The 19,078-nt window shown below is 53.2% G+C and overlaps 6 protein-coding genes and 1 non-coding gene across 7 annotated transcripts; 4 read left to right on the forward strand and 3 right to left on the reverse strand.

Annotated features, from left to right (window-relative positions):
* Positions 1-1,046: 1,046 nt before the first annotated feature.
* Positions 1,047-1,135, reverse strand: BKA78DRAFT_t174. Its single transcript has one exon. It is a non-coding gene; the product is annotated as a tRNA-Asp (tRNA).
* A 717-nt stretch (positions 1,136-1,852) lies between these two features.
* On the forward strand, positions 1,853-5,493 carry BKA78DRAFT_55430 (uncharacterized protein). The gene is made up of 8 exons (XM_066893363.1): positions 1,853-2,363; positions 2,408-2,752; positions 2,801-3,464; positions 3,565-3,740; positions 3,790-4,093; positions 4,140-4,790; positions 4,906-5,197; positions 5,247-5,493. The coding sequence occupies exons 1-8, from the start codon at positions 2,238-2,240 to the stop codon at positions 5,344-5,346; spliced, it is 2,658 nt and encodes an 885-aa protein (XP_066739341.1). The 5' UTR covers positions 1,853-2,237; the 3' UTR covers positions 5,347-5,493.
* A 1,032-nt stretch (positions 5,494-6,525) lies between these two features.
* On the reverse strand, positions 6,526-7,854 carry BKA78DRAFT_334008 (uncharacterized protein; the record flags this gene model as incomplete). Its single annotated transcript, XM_066890154.1, has 1 exon — positions 6,526-7,854. The coding sequence occupies one exon, from the start codon at positions 7,852-7,854 to the stop codon at positions 6,526-6,528; it is 1,329 nt and encodes a 442-aa protein (XP_066739342.1).
* A 1,075-nt stretch (positions 7,855-8,929) lies between these two features.
* On the forward strand, positions 8,930-10,629 carry BKA78DRAFT_327171 (MFS monocarboxylate transporter). Its single transcript, XM_066889492.1, has 2 exons — positions 8,930-9,782; positions 9,828-10,629. Exons 1-2 carry the CDS (start codon positions 8,964-8,966, stop codon positions 10,338-10,340), a joined length of 1,332 nt encoding a protein of 443 aa, XP_066739343.1. The 5' UTR covers positions 8,930-8,963; the 3' UTR covers positions 10,341-10,629.
* Positions 10,630-10,762: 133 nt separating this feature from the next.
* On the forward strand, positions 10,763-11,548 carry BKA78DRAFT_259008 (uncharacterized protein; the record flags this gene model as incomplete). The annotated part of the gene is made up of 1 exon (XM_066885331.1): positions 10,763-11,548. The coding sequence occupies one exon, from the start codon at positions 10,763-10,765 to the stop codon at positions 11,546-11,548; it is 786 nt and encodes a 261-aa protein (XP_066739344.1).
* Positions 11,549-11,622: 74 nt separating this feature from the next.
* Positions 11,623-12,191, reverse strand: BKA78DRAFT_55443 (uncharacterized protein). The gene has a single exon (XM_066893364.1). The coding sequence runs from the start codon at positions 12,031-12,033 to the stop codon at positions 11,698-11,700; it is 336 nt and encodes a 111-aa protein (XP_066739345.1). The 5' UTR covers positions 12,034-12,191; the 3' UTR covers positions 11,623-11,697.
* Positions 12,192-16,792: 4,601 nt separating this feature from the next.
* On the forward strand, positions 16,793-18,972 carry BKA78DRAFT_357255 (Alpha/Beta hydrolase protein; the record flags this gene model as incomplete). The annotated part of the gene is made up of 6 exons (XM_066892187.1): positions 16,793-17,421; positions 17,465-17,814; positions 17,858-18,111; positions 18,154-18,659; positions 18,701-18,863; positions 18,910-18,972. 6 exons carry the CDS (start codon positions 16,793-16,795, stop codon positions 18,970-18,972), a joined length of 1,965 nt encoding a protein of 654 aa, XP_066739346.1.
* Between the last annotated feature and the right edge of the window lie 106 nt (positions 18,973-19,078).

A 19,078-nucleotide genomic window follows, 5' to 3' on the forward strand; every position in this document is an offset into this window, starting at 1 on the left:
CGTTGAGGGGGCAATTGCCGCATTCGGCGACTCCGTAGTAGTGCATTTTGCACCAATCGTATGCTACGGCAAGGTCGCAAATTGAACTCAAGTTTTGGTGCCAAAATTACGCGGCTCAGGGCGAGTTTTCAATGGCTAAGTCAAGATCTGTGGGTACAGGAAGCCTTCAAGAACTTGTGCACTGACTTGATGTCGACACATTTCTTTGGCAGTCCATTGCGGTCACAAAGGATCCAGTGTCGATGGAGATGTATTTCAGAAACTCAAAATCTGGATCAGCAGGTCAGAGGAACTGGTAAAGAGCAGGCATGGGCTAAAAAAACCACGCTTGGAGTTATTTGCTCTGACCGTAGGATATGCTCTCGCCTCTGACTTCCTTCCTGCTTTGTCCGGTTTTCTCACTTGTCACTCAACTTTTGAACACCACATCAGTGTTCTCTTTTTGTCTGCTTGACGTCGCATATACTGTGATCTTTTTCGCGATTGAATGATCTCAGGTCGAGTGTGACAAACGAGAAGAGATTGAATGATCCAAGACGGATGAACCCGTGGAACTTCCCATGCAACGATAAGGAGCGACTGCAACTGAGTCCACATCACACCTGGGCTGCATCGCGTTATAGGGGGGGTACTTTTTCAAGTGGTCTATTGCAATGGCACCATCTGATGGAATAGCTTTTCGAGCGCGTCAATCTTGAAGAGGGCATTCGTAACCTTTGAGAGGTTTGCTCAAAGCCAAGCAGTGAGGCTTGTGTAAACTTTTCGCAGTAGACCGACCGAACCTTTTCTCCAAAAGGTTTCTCCAAAAGGAAAACTTTACCCCCAAATCGCGGGGAAACACTCCCAAAAGTCACAAGCGTGCGCCTAAGATTTCCTACATTGCTCATTGTGCTTGTCGAGCTGTTTGAAAGTAGTGCAGCAGTCCTCATCTCTTGCGCATCCATCCTGACCAAAATACAAAAAAAAAAAAAAAAAAAAACGAAAAGTTAAAAAGCAGAGAGGATTGGAACAACCCAATGAGCAGCACTTAAGAAGCCAAAAAGAAACTCTCCATCTGGGAATCGAACCCAGGTCTCCCGCGCTTGCTTCTGTTGCCAGTGACAAGCGGAAATCATGACCACTAGACCAATGAAGATGATGGACTTTTGAGTAATTCATGAGATAGGGAGAATTTGATGTGTATATAATTTGCAAACAATTCCCTAGCTCTTCGGCTTGAACCTCGTTCGCTGTTTATGCCCCGATCTAAATTTTTTGATTCTGGGGATTGTGGTCGTGGTGGTTGATAAGTGTCGGTCGCAAATTTCAAAGGTCCGAGCAAATTTGTCGCGTAGCCGAGCGGAGTTCCCACGACCCATCTCCGCAGCGATGCGACTGGTCTAGCCAATCATATGGGTCCTACCTAGATAGCTGCACGTTAAGCTGTTATTCCGACAACTTACATTTGCACATACGGGGCCGCAAATTAGATATGCAGGTACCCATTCGGCAGTTGGCATGCTGTTAACTCTGTGTTCAAGGATGTGTTCTTAAGCTTAGTTTCAACGGCCGCCCTAAGACAACGATCGTAAAGTTTAATAGAGCTTTGCAAAGAAGTCAAACATTACCAAAAAATTCCGGATCGGACTGACGACATCCGACACAACGTTTATACAACAATAGCAACCATTCAAAATATAATCGTCAACTATCATGGAAGTGGTCTTTGAATGCTCGTGGCACAGTGGTGATGTTGAAGGGTAAGTGTTTGTATGCAGGGTTGATGACCTGGCTCGATTCGGTTAGTGTCGCGCGCCCCGCAAAACCTCGTCGTCGCGTCAGTCTTCCAGCGACATCTTCGCCACCCACGCATCATCAGCAGCTCTTCACTTAAACAATTAAGCAAAGCAAGTTCGCCTTAATACTGCCGCCAACAGAAGCTAGAACTCTATACCAGATCGGCGTTCTCGGAACCGACAGCACGCGGCACTTATTGCACACCTCGGGTTCAACAAAGTGGCCGTGTTCTTAGAGTGCAAGGTGCCAAACTATAGCATCCTGTAAACCGAGTGAGCCTAATTTGCTTACACGCGTTTTCAACACCATTCTAAGCGTCAGGCCTACGTTCTATAGAGCCTCATCCAAATTTAGACACAAGTCAACCTGCAGACGAGTGAAGATGTCGGATTCTATATGTTCACGCGTCTGCCTTCGGTGCAGATCCACGCGCAAACGGCAGTCCCGGCTCTACAACCAAAATGCGTAGCGACAAGTCTCCGTTTCGTATCTTGTGCTCGCTCTTTTTGAGCATTGTCCTTTTCTGGTTTCCGCTGTCGACGGAAGGAGCACCGCAAGCTGCTGCCCCAGCGGGACCTGTAGAATGGGTAAGAGACAATCACTCCACCAGTATTAATGTTGACCTTTGCAGCATGTGGGAATGAATCTGCGGCTCTACATAGCGCCGGACACAGCAAAAACAACTACCTGCGCGCCCGATGTTGCCGGCGCCGACAAGGATGCTGGTCTTCTCCCCATCTGGTCAAATGATGGGAAAATCGTCACAACAAAACCTGCTGCATCTGGGCCCAAGGCCTCGTTGAGCTTTCGGTTCGTCAGCGGATGGCTCGCCGACAGTGCAAAATTCGACTCCAACAGTCAGACGTTCATTAAAGCATCCGAGCCCTTTGCAACAGGCGGCGACTGCTGGATTTCTGGTGCAAACGATATCGTGGAGCAAAAGCCATGCGGATCGGATCGTTTGTTTCAGTTTTACGTGAGTATCGACGCAGTGGTGAACAGCAGTCAATTCTAACGACATCAGATTGAAACCAAAGCCACTGCTGGAAACATGCATCTGATGCGCAACGCCGATGTCAAGCACATCAAGGTCGATCCAAACGGAGCATTGGTGTCTGTCAACGATAACGTCGATGCCAATGTTTGTGTGTATCAGGCATTGACAGGGAAGCTCGTCGCGGCTCCGGCGCAAGATTTCCACGTCCCGGCTGATCAGATTACCAACTTGATCGGACAAAAGGTGCCAGGAAGCACGGAGCCCACCGCCGAAAACTTGCTGCCTGGTTGCGACACGGATACAAACACCAACCTTGACTGCCTCATTTCTCGGGCATTCAACTCTCTGCCAGAGATATGTCAGACCAAACCTCACAACATGCAGTGTGTGCTGCACCTGGCGCCGGCCTTTTGCTTTGATGTACCTGCTCGTCGCTTCAAGAAGGACGCGTCGGCCGAAGTGGAGGCTTGCATACGTGCAGTCTCGCTTGGACCGTGTGTTGCGAATCCGCCCGGAGGTGCTTGTGCATGTGGCCTTTTCGCCGGCATCGTACAATTTGCTTCGGGTGGAGGGCAGCCGGGAAAGAGGCTAATGGCACGATCTGGGGAGTATTCGTTGGAGAAGAGGGCTAGTGATCCACTATTTGGCGAGCCGGAAAACAATTTGCCTCTTCTGGATCAATTCTGGGTCGGTACGTGGAAGCCCTTTTCACTGCTCAAAAAGTCTGCGATCAATCGTCATGAAGCTTCTCTTTTTGGATATTTTCGAATCCCGCTGATTCATTGTAACAGGAGTTATGAAAAGCTTGATCAATGGTGTGATTGATCTCGTAAACCTGTTGAGAAATGGCCTCGTCTACTCGGCGAGGTCGACCTGCTATTCCATGACATTCAAGCTGCCTGGACAAGATCAAAAGGAAATTGACAAAACACGAGAGGGCTGCGCTGAAGTTTTCAAGCCGCAAAAGGTGTGCTGCGACCCCAACTCATTCATATCATCTGGCTCACTGTATCCAGCCTATTCCGACGATTCCATACAACGGCGAAATCGAACAAGCAGGTGGGATTTTTGCCGACGTTGTTCAGGTCATCTTTGCCGTCAATGATCTCGCCCAGGCCGCCGGCGCAGCGAAGTGGGTCGGGAGGATTGAGGAAGTGATGTCATATTTCAAACCTGTGTCGAACGGCGCGGGCAAGATTCTCGAAGCCGAGGGCAAAGGCGGTAGAGTTCAACTGTTCAACGACTACGGCGATGGAAAGCCTGTGCCTTTTTACACTGACGCCGCCGTTGAAGACCTTCAAGCGTCAACCAAACACAATGGTTTGTTCAAGTCTCCATTCACAAAGCATATCTAATATTAATTCAGCATTCAAAAACTGCGGAGTTTGCGGTGGAGGTGTCAAAAAGAGACAAGGCGGCAACATTGCCAAACTCCTCTGCTGCAAAGCAACGCCATCTCGTGAACCCGAAATCATTGGAGCCGCACGGACTGAAGAGCAAAGGGAATTGGCGGTACAGTACAGCCGACATGTGACCATTGACGAAGCAATTCCTGTGGCAGAGCGCGTCTTTGGAAATGCCTACCCAGCTTCTCAGGATGCAGAGGTCATCAGAGTATTCCGAGAGGGAGCAGAGGTCTTCCGCAAATACTACATTGACCAGGCGCCGGACCCGCCTGCCATCAGCCGCGCCATGAACGTCTTTTACGATCAGCTGAAGGAGCAGTACCAGGTTCTGTCAAAGCAGCCTGCGCTGGAGGACCAATATCGAAAGGTCATAACAGACGCTTCGCGCCAGATGTGGGGTCTGGACTTTGACGAGACAGTGGCGATTGAGAATTGGGTCGCATCTGGTCTCCGCGACCACGTCAACCTCGAGGCGGCTCTAAGGAAGATGAATCCTGTGAAAACATGGACCATCACCCAGCAGAATGCACCGACTGATGTGCTCAATATGCTGATCAAAGTTGAACCTGGTCTCGATTCAAAGGGTCCGCCGGGAATCTACACATTGAGAGGTAACCCAGCCGACTAATCAGTCCCCTTGAAAATATTACAGTGGAGTTGGATCATAGCCGTGGAGTTGTTTCTTTACATCTGTTGCTGGACTGGTACTAACTGAAGGACGCACAGATATCAAGCGCTCGTCGACCGTCGCCGACATTAGGCCTACCAACCCAGAACCAATTGCATTCTCGACCAGTCTCGGCATGCAGCCAATCTACATGCCGGGCACGCTTCCCGTTCGCTACGTCGTCCTCTCCGAGACTGGTAGATACATCGCGTCCGTCACAGGCACTGCGTACCATGAAGTCATGTTCTACGAAAAACTTTGCGGCAAATTCCAGCTGCTTGGATACACAGAAGTCAACGGGGGAGTACAAGCCCTTCGTGAAGGCCGTCGACCGCCGTTCATAATCTTCTAGTAAGTCACTGGTCGATCAGTGGATGAGTGTAGGTGTTGACTTTTGCAGTTTCCGCGAAATTGAAGCTCCCGCCTTTACGCCTAGACCGGAGCCACCAAATCTTCCAATCATCCGGAAGGTGCCTCACCGTCGTCTGGCGAAACTCTAGCTTTTCGGAGCTTCATGTACAGACAGGTCGTGCTGTTTTCGAAATTGACTGCTCCCTATTGCCTTGGAGCTGGTCCAACCCTCGATTTAACAAAGTGTTTGATAGACAGGGAAAGGTTCTGAGTGAGCGATGTCCATATTTGCTTTGCTGAAATACGATCGTAGGTCTTGAGAATAGATGACGAAATGCAAACGATTGTTTCCACTGTCCGCGTTCGGGGCGAATGCTTGAAAGCACTTTTGGACTTGCGTTCTCGCGACAGCCAGTCCGTTTTGGAATTGTGCAGACTCGTCCATGACCATCTTCCCCAGTTCCACAGAGAGGCCCGCTCCTTCTCAACAATGCCAGCAAGAACATGATGGTCTGTCTCCACCAAATTTGACCTTGCAATCACTTCATGACATTCAACAACGCCTTTGCCATGACCAACAGCAGCGCACGGTTCTCGACCGGCCTCATCGACAACTGCAACATGTCGATCGCAATGGATGCGGCCACAAGTCCAGCAATTGCTCCAACGACGACGGTCCTGGAAAGTCACTCGCGCGGTGCAGGATTCGCAGACCCAATTCAACAAGCCCGCCGTTGCCATGCTTGCGCGCCTCGTCCACGCCCGCGACTCAACCGGTGATGCTCGCGAAGCCGTAGAAACAGCGCAACAGACGCACGACGGCGCAGGTGTACGCGCGGAGACTGCGGCAAAGCCTTCGAAAAGACTGATGTGTATAACCCACAGGGGGATGATAGAGGAGGGCACGGGCTGCAATTCAGAGGAGCTGGGGTAGTTGCCGATGATGCCGCATTCACGGCCCGAGATACCGGGCGCTCCCGAGCGAGATATGGCAGGATCATCGGCGCGGACATCTTCAAGCTTTGGCATGATAGGCTGTGGGAGCCGTTCTTCTTTGGGGGTTTCGTGAGAGGGGCTGGGAAATGCGGTGGACTGACTTGAGATGACCCAGATCTGACTTGGGGAGTGAATCTGTGATGTTGCCTGATTTGGCGACTGAAGCTTTCGATTTGCGATTTCGAGCATTTCCTCCATTTTGATCAGGCGTTACCTAGGAAGACAGACTGCTGTCAAACAAGCAAGAAAATAAACACCCAAAGCCGTTTTTCTCAAAGAAACCCATCAAGGAAAGCGGCCGTAGCCAAGTGGAAGCACACGAAGCCTCATGCCTACAACCTCGCCTTAATCACACCCATCTCCTCGCCGACCAACTGCTGCTTGGTCACCGCAACAGGTACCGGCTTCTTGGGGACCTGCGTCTCCAGCATCATAGGCCTGGGTTCCAAATCAAGCAGTGCCTCCTCGACCAACGCTGCGACATCACCGCTGCATCCAAAAGACAGCGACCAGCCAGCACCACCCTGACCATAACTGTGAACGATGCGACTGGGCTTGCCATCATGATGACGCAGCTCACGCTCCACGCGAACATTGCACTCGCGAAACGGCCGCAGCCCCTGGGCAAGCGGGTAGTCGGGATCCATGCGCGCGCGCTTGAGGTCTGGGAGGAACGCCTCGCAGCGTGCGCGCATGCGCTTGATGATGGGCGAGTCAAGTGTGAGGTTGAGCTCGTGCTGGTGGGACTCGGCGATGCCGCCGATGAGCAGGATGTTGTCGTTGCGCGGGACAAGGAAGACGATTTCGTTCGAGTCGTGCACCGCGTCGGCAGTGATTGTGAGCGCCGTGTTGAGCTTGGGGAAATCGCTGCCGTCGTTGATGACGCGGATGAGGCCGCCGCGAATTGGGTAGCAGGACTTGTCGCCAGCGATTTCGGCGCCGGCGAGCCCTGTTGCGTTGATGATGACGTCGGCTGAGAACTCCTTGCGCAGCGCGTGCTCTTGCGAGAAGAGGTCGCCGTGGATGGTGCGAGTGATGAGCTTGGCGCCCTTGGAGACGACAAGGTCTTTGAGGAACGCCATGCATACGTCGGTGTCGATGATGGGAGCGAGGTGTTCATAGGCGTCGACGGCGCCGTAGTTTTCCGCGACGCGACGCTCCTTGATGATGGCCGGGTCGCGTCTGAAGCCGCGGATCCCGCTGGCCATGATTTCGAGCATTTTGGACATTTGCTCGGTATCTTGCTCGATCGGGACGGGAAAGAAGAAATCGGCGCCCTTCATGCGGACGCCCGATAGCTCCGAAAGGTTCTTTGATGCTGCAATGGCATCCCAGATGTGGTAGGCCACCATGCACCAGCGCTTGGAGTGTTGAAGGGAGATGGCATCGGTATGTTGGCCGCAGACGGCAGGGGGGAATTCCCAAAGAGCGCCAGCAATCTGAGATGTGAGGCGCTGCTTCTTGCCATACGACGCCCATTCCTTGGCCAGAATGGTGACCTTGTACCCTTTGTCAAGCAAAGTCCAAGCGGTGATGAGTCCGGTCACTCCTCCTCCCACGATCAAGACATGGGGAGAAGAAGATGTTGGTGTGTGGAGGGGAGTTGGAAAGGGAGTAAGATCTCTCCAGAAGATTAGACTTTCGCCTTGAGCAACGGCCATTGTGAAGTGATAGTGGGACTGAGACAGACGGATTGATTCTAATGAATCTCAAAAGTCAAAGACAACTGGGTGTATATGTACTCACGGCCCCCACTTTCACAACAACACGACTCTGTCTATTCTCCATTTTGTCAAGACGGCCCCAAGTGTAGACTGACTATGTGGCTTGGACATTGGATGTTGATACCTCGAGGTAGGAATCCTTCAAAAGTTGCTGACACCTTTTCGCAAGCGACACATGTCAGTACTTCCAGTTTGGGGTAAAGCAGGGGCTAGACCGGAGTAGAGGAGAACCATTCGAAAAAGGCCGGCGGTGAAGTAGTTGCCTGGAAGCCCTGCTCAGAATCCTCTACTCTAGTACGAGTTGTCGTACCATTTGTGGGACAATTACGAGGTTGGATGGGGAAAGCAGAGCAAAGGGAGCAATAAAGCTCCGTGAACCAATTTGGACAAGGAGTCGTCTTGCTCTTTGGTCTCGCGTACAGGGAGCATTCGAACATAGACAGTACTGGACTTGCTCATTAAGAGACAGGTCCAGGGCTTCGGTTTCGCACTCAACTTGGGCAGTCGTACATTGGAAAGAGATGGCGGCGACGCAGTCATCATCGCGTGGCCCGACGGCTTGGTTCCTGTCTCAGACGGAGAAATGCAAGGAGTTGACGACAGAGTGCCATGTCATGGTAGCAGTAGAAATGATTGGAGCATCCTGCGGAAAATTAGCACGTCAGAATGGTACTGTATGTGGTCTGACATGCCCTACCTGGTGCCAAATAAAGCTTGTATACACCGCGTGGCTAGAACGACGTTTGGTATGCAAGAGCAGGGTGTCTTGCGGGCCGCACGATCCGCCCCGACCCCGCGGTTCTGTTTCCCATCCAGAAGGAGCATCCGTGGACTAAAAGACGTTTGTAAAATTCCGGAGATGCAGCTTATCTCATTTGGCCCCCTTCGAAGCCCCTGCGCAAATCTTTCGCCGGCTTTGTGACTCAAGCTGCCCCTTTGGGTATAGCTCAGTTTTGGCGGACCCATGACCGGTAAATATCGTTTGTTTGGCGCCGCGTTGCTGTCGTTTCCTCTGCACGTTTCTCGATTCCTTCCTCTCTGCCTCCATGGCGAACCCTTGCCCTGAGCCCGGCGTGCCAACGCCGACTTTGCGCCAGAGTGAGGAAAAGGCGGAAAATGCCCTTTTCAGCGCAGAACCGGACGCCGAATCAGCGGAGCTCCACGCGACACTCCCCCCTCCTGCTCCAGACGGCGGATTCCAGGCATGGACTCAAGTGCTCATGGGCCACTTGGTGTTGATCAATGGTTGGGGCTACCTCAGTTCTTTCGGCCTCTTCCAGTCGTACTACACCACTTCTTTGTCTGCTTCACCATCGGCAATTAGCTGGATCGGGTCCATCCAGATTTTCCTCGTGTATTTGGTCGGCACATTCTCTGGCCGCGCCCTTGATGCGGGCTACTTTCACGTCGTACTCGGCCTCGGGTCGTTGCTGCAAGTACTCGGAGTCTTCATGACGTCCATCTCTTCAGAGTACTGGCAGCTCTTCCTCGCTCAAGGCGTATGCAAGGGGCTCGGAGACGGCTTGGTATTTTGTCCCACAGTTTCTCTGGTGGCAACATACTTTTCAAAGAAGCGCTCGTTGGCCATGGCGTGCACAGCATCTGGCGGCGCTACCGGCGGCATCATCTTCCCCGTCATTGCGCAACAGCTGCTGCCCAAGGTTGGCTTTGGCTGGACCGTCAGGACCATGGGGTTTGTGATTCTGTTCAATTCCATCGTGGTGGTCGCAATCGCCCGCGTGCGGTTGCCTCCTCGGAAGACGGGTCCTCTGGTCGAATGGAGCGCATTCAAGGAGCCTTCATACACGCTCTTTTGCGTAGGCATGTTCTTCAATCTCTGGGCAGTCTACTTTGCCTACTTTTACGTGAGTTTGCATCTTGGGTCGTGAGTCTATTCTGACAGCATCCAGGTCAGCACATTCAGCAAGAAGATTATCGGTGTTTCCTCATCAACTTCTCTCACGATTCTTCTCGTGATGAATACAGTCGGAGTACCCGGACGGCTGGTTTGCGGCCTTACAGCAGACCGGCTCCTCGGGCCTGTGAATACGCTCATTCCAGTTGCATTCTTCGCCGGCGTCTTGTTCTACTGCTGGGCGGCCGTGTCTTCGCTCGGAGGACTATTCGCATTTTGTGTGATTTACGGCTTCTTCGGAGCCGGTATCCAAAGCCTCTTTCCCGCGTCCTGCGCAAGCCTGACGAGCGACGTCTCGAAAATGGGAGTTCGGACTGGCATGTGCTTTTCGTTTGTGTCTATCGCATGCTTGACAGGCCCGCCAATAGCCGGAGCGCTGATTCAGCAGCACAACGGAGGATTCCTTTACGCGCAATTGTTTGGAGGGTCGGCTTTCATGGGAGGAACGCTGACTCTGGTGGCGGCTAGAGTTGCCAAAAACGGACTGGAGCTCAAGAAGAGGATGTAATGACTGTACAGAGGGACTTGTAGATTTGCATGGGCCTGGCGTCTCGGGCGGCATGGTGTTGAGCAGCAGGTGGTACAGATGACGAAAATTGAGATTTTGCAGCGATAACACTGGAGGGCGGTACCAGCGGTCGGCTTGCATTGGCCTGTGCCGGTGTGAGTCCGCGGGCGTTGTGTCGATGACAGGGCGTGGAGTTGAGGTCGCACGGCCCGAGGCGAGGATGGCTGCAGGGAGCTCCTCCCCAGCCAGTGACTGTCTAGCAATTACACTCCCACCTTTCCACCCCCGCCATCTCTTGGACCTACCTCTTTTGCTCTACCAGAGTCATCGCAACAACCTCCGTACCCGACCTATAAATCGCCTGTCGAAAACCGCAATGCGCCCTCCGTTCTTCAACATCTCACTTCAAAAACCCGCAAGCCATGGGTGACGCCGCCTACGCCAAAGAGACTCGCAACACCGTTCGCAGGCATCGCGAGAGAGGCATCTACGATTATGCCACGGTGCACTCGATTGTCAACCAGACTTCAATCCTCCATGTCTCATTTCTCCCTACCGACCCGTCTGACGACCCTTTCCCGACGATTTTGCCAATGATTGGCACCATGGGCTTGTTCACCCAGCCGGACAACGACCCTGGGGCACAACCTCTGGACCTCTATATTCATGGCCACAGTGCCTCGCGTTTGATGCGCTTGCCAACGGCGCAAGGGTTGGAGCAGATCCCGGTCTGCGTTGCTGCTACGCTGATTGACGGCATCAAGCTGGCCCTCACGCCTTTCAACCACTCGTGCAACTACCGGAGCGTCGTCATCCACGGCTACGCGTCAATTGTTACGGACGAAGCAGAAAAGAATTGGGCCCTGGCTCTCATCACCGACGGCCTTGTGCCCAACCGCTGGGACAATTCGCGCGTGCCACCCACCAAGGCCGAGATGACAAGCACAACGGTGCTCAAGGTGTCGGTTGTTAGCGCCAGCGCCAAGGTCAGCACTGGCGAGCCTGGCAACGACCGCAAGGACCTCAAGGACGAGAGCGTCACGTCTTCTGTGTGGACTGGAGTGCTGCCGGTATACGAAACAATTGGTGCGCCCTTGCCTTCGTCGACCAACAAAGTCGCCAAAGTGCCGCAGTATCTGGACCAGTGGTGGCAGTCGGAGAACAAAAAGCGCGAGACATATGCGCATGGAGCATCTCAGCCGAAATAGACTAGAATGGACTTGTTTTGCGGGACGACTGTTTCTTTCCTTGCCATCTGGATACGCCAGCCTGTCAATCTTCTGTCTCTCTTTACTCTCCGAATAGATGCCACGAATTGGTGCCAACAACCAATTGAATGCCTCGATTGTCGCCTCTTTCAAACCATCAGGTCTCGCCACGAGTTATGAAAGACACTTCCAACCCTTCGTACGACGCAAACTGTCCACGCCGTTCCCCCTGGCGCGTTTTCTGCACAGAATAACCGTGAATCGACGCATATGCCCTTTTCTTCAATCTCGTTCAGTCCGGTCTGACTAGCCAGTCGCTCAACACGCTGCACGCTGATCGGGAAAAGAACATCACGAACGAGACCGAGTACTCCGAAGTGTTCGAGATGGTCGGCCGGACAGGAAGTGGCCATTATTTTGGCGCGAACGACTTCCGGGGCGTCGAGGAACTCAATATTGGTTTTTGCTGATCCGGAAGACGACATCTAGAGTCCATCGCGCCCGACCAGCATGACATTCATGAGATGCTCGCGCTCAATCCGTCAAGAGCCGGCTCCAACGGCAAAATCCGCCGCTCCTTCGAGCCTCAATCATCTGCATTACCGACGCAACGCAAGCACTTCAGCGGCAATCGTTCCTTTTGTCTACTGCCCGCCCATCATCAATTAGCAGTCCTCGGTAAATTACCCTAATTTACGATTACGCGACCAACATGACCGTTTTCTACCGCGATGGAGGAGCGAGGTTTGCCTGACTGACCGGAGCTGTCTCCTGGCTCCCTGCCATGCGGTTGTGCTACCCATGCGACTTTGTTGTCAGCCAGATCTCTTCTCCTCATATCATGCGCCGCTGCTTTTGTCCTACTCTACCACGATTCACGCGCCTTTGTACCATCGTATTTCTCCCCACAGCATCCAAAGGCTGGGAGTGGACGCCTGGAGGGGGCCGAATCCTTCGATATTCCCTTGGATTTCTCTGGCATAAGGGAAATGACAAAGGATTTGCAGAAAGGCAGCCTAGATGGCGTGCGTGCGTGTCCCAGCAAAGTCAGACTGTATGGTATGGATAAAAATTCACTTTGTCCTGCTACAGGGAACATTCAAAGCCATGCACAACATGGTTGGCTGCTATAGCTGACGCAGGAACGAAGGAACACATATGGACCCCACGCCGGAGGTTCGTCCGGGGTAGCACGGTAACCCAGGAATGGAAGGAGTACAGACAGGCGGACATGGCGTAGTGCGGGTGGCGCCGCGGCGGTGAGCGAGGCAGAAGAGGATTGAGGTGGTGGTAAGATTAGGCCCCAAAATTGCTCGATGCGCTGCGATGGTGGTTCGGTGGGCGTAGCCAAGACAAACAGTGCTTTTGCTGCCGCCTGTGGAAAAGAGCGAGGAGCTGGATGCGTTGGACGCTGCTCTGCGGCAAATGGAAGAGAAGACGGATATTGGTTGCATGCGGTGAGCATCTAGATCCTGTCGGTCACTTTGTGGAGAATGCTGGACATGCTGGCTGACTGCATTTGCAGACCCTGGGTAAGCGTGTAAACGAACTCATCAAGCTTCTATGGCGGCCTTGATGCCCAGTGTAGAGTGGACCCTACTCCTGCCCTTGAACGGCTGGGCGCTCCGGCGATAATCGACCGTGAAGGGCTGCGCTTGAACACTGGACAGGAGTCTTTTTCAGGATCCCCTTGAAATGCCGACAGGTATGGGTTTGTCCCTCTTGATCACCACCTGATGCTGTTGACTTACACTGCTCAAGCTCTTTCGGTAGAGATTGACCTGTTGTTTTCATCTTTCCCCCCTGTACGTCTGGAGACTCCTTGGAGGAGAAGAGCGAATGCCAACTCCCGAAATGGTGGCTTCTTCAAATTTAGGCAAGGACCCAATTGAGCGCCTCCACGAGAGCGCGCAAAAAGGAGATGGCGATGCCACCGAAGCAGACGCCATTGCTGTTATAGCCGAGAAGGATACCGATGTCGAAGTCGTCCAGCTGGAGGAGCCACCCCAGAATCTTCATTTTCCTTGGTCTTGACATTGGCCGGTGCCGCCTTTTGAAGTGTAAGACTTCCTCGGACTGGCGAATGCTCTTGCTGATCTTCTACTCAGACACTGTCGGTGCAGTGAAGAAATAGGAGAATTCGGACCGAGGCTGCCGCTGCCGCCGCGGGCACAGAAGCTGCTTGCCGGTTGAGACTGCTCGTCTGATTGCTCCTCATACCTAAGAACTGGTGGGACTCGGTCGTTTCTTGGCTGAATCCACTCGAGAGCTTGAATGCTCCCCATCCACTTTGTCTTTCAAATGCCGGGAAGTTTAGCAACAAGCCTTGGGCCGTTGCAGGCGTGCTTGGCTAGCTGCGGGACGGGCCGAGCCGAGACTGTTCATCTTTGGTCGATCCTTGGCCGGTGCGCCTAGGGGAAGAATGGTCATTGGAGCTGATTGTCGCAGTTGCGCAGCGCAGTCCAAGTGTCGCAAAAGAAACCGCTTCTCCATTGCGGGACACTTGAATGCTCCCTGTAGATATACTTTCAGGAGCTCAAACGTCCAAGTCTTTGGGTAACAAGGTCTCCAATCACTCTCTATATACGTCTATCTTGACTCTAAAATTTTGGCACATGCGGCCAACTCGCCAAATTACTGAGCCTGAAACAACGACTGTAGGGAGGATTCGAATACCCTGTGACGAAGACTATTCACTGTGCCAGCGGGCTACAATCCTCATCTGGCAGGTAGGTGAACTATGCAAATTATCGGAGAAATAGCCCAGTCTTCTGGCCAGCGAGTATGTCCTTATTTTACACGAGTCACTTGCTGTATGTTTCAGCCTCTACATTAATCTCACTGCCCACCACTGCTGCGTCCGCATCCTTCCTCGCCCATTCCTCCTTGAGCTTATGCGCCGGACGTAGAAAATACTACAGATAGTACCTCTTCCTCTCGCGATCCTCGTGCTGAGCGACGCGATGCTGAGGCGAATGGAAACACCTCCGCTCAAGCGCTGCAGGAAATCCGCCACACTCACGAGTGCGCAGTTGGGTTTGGGCGCGGCGGAGGCACATTTTCCAGACAACTCCTCATGCCCCGACGCCGACGGCAGGAACACATGAAGCCCCCAGTCGGTGTAGAGGAGCATGGTGAAGGTGCTGCTGTCGGTGTGCTTGTTCCAGACCACGCAACGTCGATTGGTAGGTTCGCCATGGTCGCGCAAATTTGAGAAATGAGTGGGCAGTGTTGGTCTAAGAGATCACTGAACGAGCGAAGGAGATTTTCCGTGGTGGTGCTCAAACGCTCCCCGTCTGCCATGCTCCGAGCACAAATCACCAAGTCTTTCTGTCACAAGACGCATGAACGCTCCCTGTGCACACGAACTTCTAGAAGTCAGATTGCTCGATTCATCCGTTGCTGAACTTGCTGTTGTTGTCCACCAGGATCCCACCTCGCTTGCGTTGACTTGGAAGCTTCAGCCGCAACCTTGCCCAGGTGTCGTCTCGCTTGCTCCGACTCCTCGCCCGCTAGCCCGTTGTCTTCTCCTCCTCCTCTGGGTAAAGAGCATGACTGTTGCGCCAGGCGCCCCACAAGTGCGTCTGGTCCCAAGGTAGTCTTGATCCCTGGTGTCCTTTAGGTCCAAAGAGAGACATGTCGTTGGAAATTTCCTTGATGACGTAGAAGGGCGGTCCTTTCAGCGACGATTTTTCGAATATCCTCGAAGCGGTCCGGGAGATGACCATGCTTGTGGTGCCAAAGCAAGGTGGTGCCAAAGCCTGAGCTCAGCATCGAACACTTCAGCTGTCTCTTCAGGCGCCTCGTTGGAGGTGGCACCTTTGGCGGTCGGCTTGGCGGAGGATTTGCCCTTGGACTTGTCGGAGGGCTTGCTGGAGGTGACATCTCTGGTGACGTGCTTGATGGCAGCTTCATTGAGTTCGTTGGAGCGCTTGACTGGGATTGAGGGCTCGTCGTCGGCCGGCAAGGATGCGCGCTCTTGCGTACGAGTCTCAGACATGTTGTAGGGCTATTAAAATTCAGCTTTCAGTGGGAAGCCGCTGAGACATTACTCACAAGGCGACGTTCGAAGAACGCGGCAAAGGACGATGATCTGGTGCGGGAAAGAGAGCTGAGCGGAGGGTGAAAAGTCGAACGTTGTCGGCAAAATTTGCTTTGACGCGGCTCGAGGCTGAGTGCTTGAGTAAGAGCGGCGCGCGTCGGCAAAGCGAGCGAGGCGAAGTATCACCACCGAGAGTTGTGGGTGATGGTCGAGCGGCCAGAATGAGCTGCTGCTTGTATTGCTTGCCAGCCGCCGTTTACGGCCAAGTATTGCGAAATGCTCACGAATGCTCCTGGAGACTACACATGGACACTGGAAGCCTCCCCGTATTCCACACGTTCACTACACGTACGTGTGAACGTGCAATGTTGGTCTGGAGCGAGGGTGGAAAGGCGGCGAAAAAAGTGAAATATCAAAGACAGGGAAATTCGTATCTTGAAATGTGCATCTAGGGAGCATTCATACTCCCCAGACACATCTTTCTGACATGAGCTCGCCGCGCAAACTTACAAGTCAAGACGTGTGTGCAAGGAGTCTCCAAGCACCCTGCTCTTCCTTGTCAACATTGCAGTCCCACAGAAAATCTGCCGACGCATTCCACAACCCCACGCCACTTTAACCTGGCAGCGATCATGACAATCCGACGTCATTGCTTTGCAATTGCCTATGGACCGGAGGTAGCTCTTGCGGGACGTCCGAGGATCTTGAGAATCAATTCCATCGGGCATGCCGAAAACAGGTACACGACGCCAGCTCGATTTCCACTGAATGCCAGCATCTTGCGCCTCTTCAGCAGGTGTCTCTCCGTTGATGCGAAGCTGAGCACGTCAAGACCTCCGCGGGAGTTACCGCTCGAAACCTCGTGATTCGACTGCAAATGGAAGACGAGTGTGACGTTACGCAGCGCCGCAATCAATGGTTTGGCAGAAGAACAGCGGCCGCGTGTAACCACCCTCCCACAACAATGTGTCTGACAGCGGGCCGGCGGTATGCACGCGGGATGGGAAAAACCACGTGTAAAGAGGAGTGCGTGCAGAATGTGCGTCCACCACAGCACGACTACATGAATAGTCTGCTTGCCTGAACAGACACTTTAGCCGGACATCGACTCTCCACCAAGTCCCATCTCTTCGTATTCTTACCTCTTCGCCGGTCAGTCGTTGGCTTGGCTCTTGCGCCCTCCCCCTTGTGTACACCGCGCCATGGAAGCACTGTCTGAAGAGTCGTCCGAGAAAAGACGCCCGAGCATGCATGAGGCGCATGGCGCGAGGCAGAATGGCTCTGCAGTGTCGCGATGTCAGTTCGACCACGTCGCACACGGGAAGAAGGAGCCGTGCAAGAGCAGCATTCTGGACTGGTATACATGGGCTTACCAGTCGTGGACGAACGAGAGTGACATCCTGCAAAGTCGGAAAGTCTGGTGCATCATGCTCGTCGTACTCTTGCTCTCCGTTTTCTGGCAGCTGTGCTCCAGCAGATGCACGGATTTGCCGCCCGAAGTGTCTCTTTCCCAAGGAATCTACACTCCCAACACCAGCGTGGCCGGCGTCGATCAGTTTCTTTCCATCCCCTATGCTGCACCGCCGGTTGGCCGTCTTCGTTTTGCCAACCCACAGCCGTACACTTCTGGCTCTCGCAGGAAGCGCTTCAACGCGACGACGTATGGCCCAGGATGTCCGCAGGGACGGTCGCCTCCACTCTACAATGGATATGCCGAGGATTGTTTGACTCTCGATGTTGTTCGGCCTGTGGAAGCTAGGGAGCGTCGTGCAAAACTGCCGGTTCTGGTTTGGATCTATGGCGGATCGGAGATTGCGGGACAGACGATTTTGTGAGTTTTGAAGTCTTCGAGTGACCACTTACTGATTTGAAAGGTATAATGGCTCAACACTCGTGGATTACTCGGCTTCCATCAACAAGCCCATCATTTTCGTCGCAATGAACTACCGGACGGGCGGCTTTGGTCTTTCGGTCAACAGCCTGTTTGCCAAAGAGGGCATCCTCAACGTGGCAATCAAAGACCAGCACGCGGCGCTCGAGTGGGTGCACGACAACATTGCGGCGTTTGGTGGTGATCCGAAAAAGGTCGTCATTTACGGCGAGAGTGCTGGCTCGTTCAATGCGTGGATGCAAATGCGCTATGCGGCCGTCAAAAAGGAGAGCAAAAAGCTGTTTCAGGGGGTCATTGCTGAAAGTGGAGCTCCGGCGAGCATAGTTCTAAAGGGTAAGTCTGAAAAAATCAGGAGGACTCTGAACTGATGAAACAGGGCAATTACCTTCCAGCGGAGACGAGTATCTCGCACAAACCCTCAATGCCACTGGATGCAGCGGCGCAAGGGACAAGCTCTCTTGCCTTCGCAACGTCCCGTACGACACGTTGAAATATGTGTGGTTCAACTCGTCGTCTCCACTGTACCAAAACATTGACGACTATGGCAACTTGCAAGTCGGCCTTGCTGTGGACGGCTCGATGATCAAGTCGGAGTACTACTGGAACCACGACCTCGCCCCGATTCCACTGGTAAGCAGTCCAAAGCCAGACGGACCATGTTGACCGATGCAGATCCACGGCACCAACCTCAACGAAGGATCGCTCGGAAACCGCGTATTCGAAGGCACCGCCGACAACCGTACTTACCTGAACGGGCTCGTAGCCAAGGACCTTGACACTGAAAACCTTGACCTGGCCATTCCCATTGTCGAGACATACTACAAGCATACCGCCGAGGAGAATGGCCGCGGGTACAATGCCGACCCCACGGCAAACGCTAGCTACTACGTCGGCGAGGCTGTGTACACGGATCTGGTCATGGACTTTCCGAGGAAGGTCTGGGTCGGCCAACATTGCAAAAAGGCGGCGACATGGAGCTACCTCTTCAAGCAGGCACCACCACTGGCTTCGTTCAGTGACCCTTGGTTTCCATTCACTGCCAGCGATATCCCCGAAGCGACGTTGGAGAGACTTGGCGTCTCGCACGCGTCAGAATTGGCTTACGTCTTTGGTACCGTGCGTGAGGCTGCAAACCGGACCGCGGGTGACGTCGCTCTTACCAACACGATGCAGTCAATGTAAGTTTCCACACTCGCCGCCGATCTCGCTGACTTGACAGGTGGATCTCTTTTGCGTACAACCTGGACCCGAACAAACACGGCCTGAAAAACGTTGCGTACTGGCAAAAGTATGACGACGACAAGGCCAAGGTGATGCATCTCGAAAACCAGGGGCCGTATCGTCCGAGCATGCAGCCAGACTCTATGCGGTTGGACAGCTATGTGAGTCAATCAGTGCCATGCTGTTGATATCGCTGACGAGAATCAGAATGCATACAAGTCTGCCATTCGCTCCTTGAAGCAGCCACCGTTTCCCAACATTCAAGTTTAGATCATGTAGCTCAATCAATCCATGACCATTGAATCCTGTGACTTTTGCTCTCTCCGGGTATCGCGGTCGCCGACAGAGTAAGGAAATGATGCTCTTGGTGCATGAT

This window comes from Phyllosticta capitalensis, assembly GCF_038381095.1.
Source record: "Phyllosticta capitalensis strain CBS 128856 chromosome Unknown BKA78scaffold_12, whole genome shotgun sequence".
NCBI classification, from domain to species: Eukaryota; Fungi; Ascomycota; class Dothideomycetes; order Botryosphaeriales; family Phyllostictaceae; genus Phyllosticta; species Phyllosticta capitalensis.